Source organism: Crinia signifera, chromosome 4 (genome assembly GCF_055691185.1).
Source record: "Crinia signifera chromosome 4, ASM5569118v1, whole genome shotgun sequence".
NCBI lineage: Eukaryota > Metazoa > Chordata > Amphibia > Anura > Myobatrachidae > Crinia > Crinia signifera.
In genome coordinates, this window is record NC_139220.1 from 282,364,822 (window position 1) to 282,369,582 (window position 4,761).

Sequence of the window (4,761 nt, forward strand, 5' to 3'; positions counted from 1 at the left end):
CCTCAGTAGTTTCCATAATAGTGCTATTTATACTATATTTCGTTTTTGGATTTTTGAGACCCAAGTGCATGATTTTTCATTTTTTGGCATTAAACTGTAGTTGCCATGCTCTTGACCATTTCTCTAATCTACCTAGATCATCCATCATTTGTTTTACCCATCCTGGTGTGTCTACCCTGTTGCATACCTTTGTGTCATCTGAAAAAAGGCAAATTTTACCCTCAATTCCATTTGCAATATTAACAATTAAGATAAAAAAGCACTGGTCCAAGTACAGTTCCCTGGGGTACTCCACTTGTAACCTTTCCCTCCTGTGACTGCTACAACTCTCTGTTTTCTGTCCTGCAACCAAGATCATATCCATTCAACTATCTTAGAATCCAATCCCAAGCTTTCAAGTTTATTTAACAGTCTGTGATGTGGGACAGTGTCAAAAGCCTTACTAAAGTCTAGAAAAGCTTCATCTACAGCCCCAACTTGATCTATTACTTACTAGTCACCCAGTCAAAAAAGTCAATAAGATTTGTTTGATACAGTATGAATCTTCCCCCGGTAAACCCATGCTGTCCTGTAAGTTGCCGGTTTTGAGATATTCTATAACTCTTTGTTTTAAGAGTGTATATGCCTGTATATAGGCTATTTTAAACAAAATCAATAAACTCTCAGAGGAATTTCTGCTAATGAGAAAAGTTCACCTCTTCATATTGGTTCATCTGCACCATTAATTTCATATCCCATTATTGAGTATCATGTCATACAGCAGAGGTTTCCAAACGCGGTCCCCAAGGCAGCCTAACAGTCCAGATTTGAGGTATTTTCATCATTGGTGAGAAATGGATATACAGTACTCAAAACCTATACCTTTGTGGTATCTTGAGGGATGCAGTTTGGGAACCTCTGTCATACAGTATAAAACGTGATAAGACCTGTCCATTATATTTAAATGACCCTAGTTAAATGTTATTGGATATCGAAGAACAGTTATTTCATCTCTCATTACCCAGTTTTATGCATTGCAAAATCATTTTTTGTAAAGCAATCTTAATGTCTTTGTTCCTTAAGCTGTAGATCACAGGATTTAACGTAGGGACAATGGCCAGAAAAAGTGCAGAAGAAATGTGGACAAATTGTGTGAAATCCGCTGTAGAAGGCATCATGTAGACGAAGCAAACTGCCCCATAAAATATAACAATAATTATAAGGTGAGAGCTGCACGTGGAAAACGCCTTATATCTCTTACCCTTAACATTAGCTGCTACGATATTTGAAATTATTTTTATATAAGACAACGTAATGCAGGCAAAGGGGAAGACACCCATGAGAAATGTTTCAAAATACACCACAACTTGGAAGGCCGCAGTACTCCCACATGATATTTTTAGCATAGGCTTGATGTCACAGTAAATCTGGTCTATCACTTTTGAACCACAAAATGGTAGTTTGGAAGCCACAACTGTGACAAAGAGGGAATTGATATAACCAGTGGCCCAACTTCCGGCCACGAGTAAGTTACAGTTCTGTTTTTTCATCAGCAGTGGATAATGCAAAGATTTACAGATAGCAACATAGCGATCATAAGCCATAGCAATGAGCAAGATAATTTCTGTACAGGCCATAGCTGTGAAAAAGAAGAACTGGGTAAAGCAGTCAGTGAAGGAAATCCTGTTGTTTCCTGTGAGGAAAATGTCTAGTAGCTTGGGTTGGGTGACCGAGGTGTAGGATATGTCCACTACTGAGAGGTTACGGAGAAAAAAGTACATCGGAGTTTGCAGATTAGAATTGGAGTAAATTATAGCTATGATGATAGAATTCCATGTAAGACAAATTAAGTAGAGTAACAAAAATATGCCAAAAAGAGCAACCTGCCTGTTGCCATTACTGCCAAATGGCAGGATGTGAAAGTCTGTATCATTTGCGTAGATGGTTATTGGTTCGGAATTCTTCGACATCCTGTAGATTATGAACGCGATGAAGAAACAAAAGAAATAGGTTAATTATAAGCTTTTGCTCAACCACTTTAGTGAAAAATATTATTTTGCTAATTCTGTCAGCACAGAGAAGCCTCAACACAACCACAACAACCTCTGCATTTTTTTAAATTAATTACAGATTTGAATTCTGTAGTTTATTGTACCAAATGTACCTCTGTCTCACCTACTCAGTACACAAATACTGCCGGAATAACTACTGCCATTTGTATCTTTTAGCCACCTCTCCCTCTCTCTCTGTCAATTAATGTACTGGTAGGCCAGAGGTCATTGTGCAATCCCAATATGCTACAGTATGTGGTTTCATAGCTGCTTATTTCTTGCAAAGCACCTATAAAAGTACTGCTATGGACAGCTTTACAAATAAAGAAAACTTTATAGCTAATGATTAGAACCCACAATGCCTGGTATATCTACAGAACACTCCATTAGTACCCATAATTGTCCAGGTTAATTTTGTTCTGAGCCTTATGTAACTAAGATAGTAGGCGATTGGTTGGGTGTTATACTAGTCCAAAGGCAAAATCCTCAGTGGTCCCCACTCCTTGAGGGCTACACCACATTCAGTAGGGGTATGAATCATGGGACGTCACTTTGGGACGTGATTACTGTATTTGGAAAATACTGCCAACCAAAGATGTTGTTCCTGACACACCCCTCTACTACTTTATAACAGATGAGGGGGTGACACCACACTAGCCAAATGACAGTTAGCAGCTGATTGTCTGGTATGTTATCACCTTCCACTTTATCTCTTCACTAGGCTTAATACATTTGCACATTGGTTGCTAAACCACAACCTACATATTTGCATGTACTCTATAATGTTTGGCTTACTTCCCCTGCACTCCGCCTCTGATAGGGGACCAGAGATTACTTGTGCAGTGGGGATATTGGGAGATGGATCATACAGAATACAGTCCAAAATAATAAAAGAAAATATGAAACAATTCAATGTTTTATAATTATAAAATATTTTGCTAGTTCATCCGAAATATACAGTATGTTCCTCAGATAAATGGATATAATAATCCAGTACATCTTTGAAAGATCCCAATGCAAAACATTTCAACTAAGATCATAATCCATACCATTGACTTTATTAGGTATTAGGGTTGTTATTCAGAACAACCTCAATTTGCATTTTTAAGTTTATAGAAAGGGTGAGCACCGATCCATTTTCAGATTTTGTGTTTTGGTTTTGGATCTGGATCTCCTTCATGTTTTGGATCTGTATTGTTTTGCCAAAACCACCCCTATGTTTTTTTTTTTTTTTTTAAGATCTGAATTTTTTTTTTTCAAATAAATCATAAAAACAGCTAAAATAACAGAATTTTGGTGTGTTTTTGTTCCTACAGTACTATTAACTGCAATTACTTTCATTTGCACTCCTTTAAGGCCTATTTTGAACACCTCACAACTAGGGATGTGCACCGGCCACTTTTCGTGTTTTGGGTTTTGGGTTCTGATTACCATCAGGTTTTGGGTTCTAATGGGTTTTGCCAAAACACCCCCTTAAAGTTTTGTGTTTGGATTTTTGGGTTTTAAGTTCTGATTTTTTCTTTTAGAAAATAAAAACTGCTAAAATCGCAGAATTCTGTTTTTTGTTTTGCTCCTACGCTATTATTAACCCCAATAGCATTCATTTCCACTCATTTCCAGTCTATTCTGTACACCTGACACCTCACAATATTGTTTTTATGCCAAAAGGTTGCACGGAAGTAGTTGGATAACTATGATAAGCGACACTAGTGGGCGGCACAAACACTAGACTGATACGGCACACTTAATAGCACCCCTGGACTGATATGGCACACTTAGCATCACCCCTGGAATAATACAGCATACTTGGCAGCACCCTATGAATTATATGGCAGACTTACTGTAGCTCATCCCAGGAATTATTTGGCAGACTTAGATCACCCCTGGACTAATATGGCACACTTAGCATCACCCCTGGATTGATACGGCACACTTAGCATCACCCCTGGATTAATACAGCACACTTGGCAGCACCCCATGAATTATACGGCAGACTTGGCTTACCCCAGGAATTATACGGCACAGGCACCCCTGGACTGATACAGCACACATGTGGTCACCCCTGGACAAATACAGCACACATGTGGGCACCCCTGGATGGGTACAGTACACATATGGGCACCCCTGGACTAATACAGCACACATGTGGGCACCCCTGGACAAATACAGCACACATGTGGGCACCCCTGTACTGATACAGTACACATGCGGGCACCACTGTACAAATACAGCACACATGTGGGCACCCCTGGATGGATACAGTACACATGCGGACACCTCTGGACTGATACAGCACAAATGTGGGCACCCTTGGACTGATGCAACACACATGCGGGCACCCTGGGCACTGGCAGCAGTAATTTGCTTTTCATTTTTTTTTTTACTAAAATAATGCAGCTCCTAAACATCCCATCACCTTACTTGTCATCCTTTAACATGTAAAACCTTAAACATTTCTCAACTTATCACTATAAACACCTGAAATAACGACTCGGAGACTTGGGTTTGGCAGAAATTGTTAACTGATTTATTTATCGGAATTTTTTAATCTAATTTGATTATTTTAATTTAATTGTTTGATTAATGGTGGCCAAGAAAGAACGGCTATTAACTCAAACTCCACCCCAACTACCCACGTGACTATCCTAACTCAACATAGCGGTATCCAACTCACCTCACTGCATGAACTACCCACCCAGCCGGGTGGGGGTCACTGACCCCGACACGGGTG

The 4,761-nt window shown here is 39.3% G+C and overlaps 1 protein-coding gene across 1 annotated transcript; it reads right to left on the reverse strand.

Annotated features, from left to right (window-relative positions):
* Nucleotides 1-986: 986 nt before the first annotated feature.
* On the reverse strand, nt 987-1,949 carry LOC146073080 (olfactory receptor 1L4-like). The gene has a single exon (XM_083180260.1). The coding sequence runs from the start codon at nt 1,947-1,949 to the stop codon at nt 987-989; it is 963 nt and encodes a 320-aa protein (XP_083036386.1).
* Nucleotides 1,950-4,761: the final 2,812 nt, after the last annotated feature.

Bases quoted from the DNA above. Each gene is read 5' to 3' on its own strand.
- LOC146073080 (XM_083180260.1), bottom strand. From the start codon at position 1,949: ATGTCGAAGAATTCCGAACCAATAACCATCTACGCAAATGATACAGAC.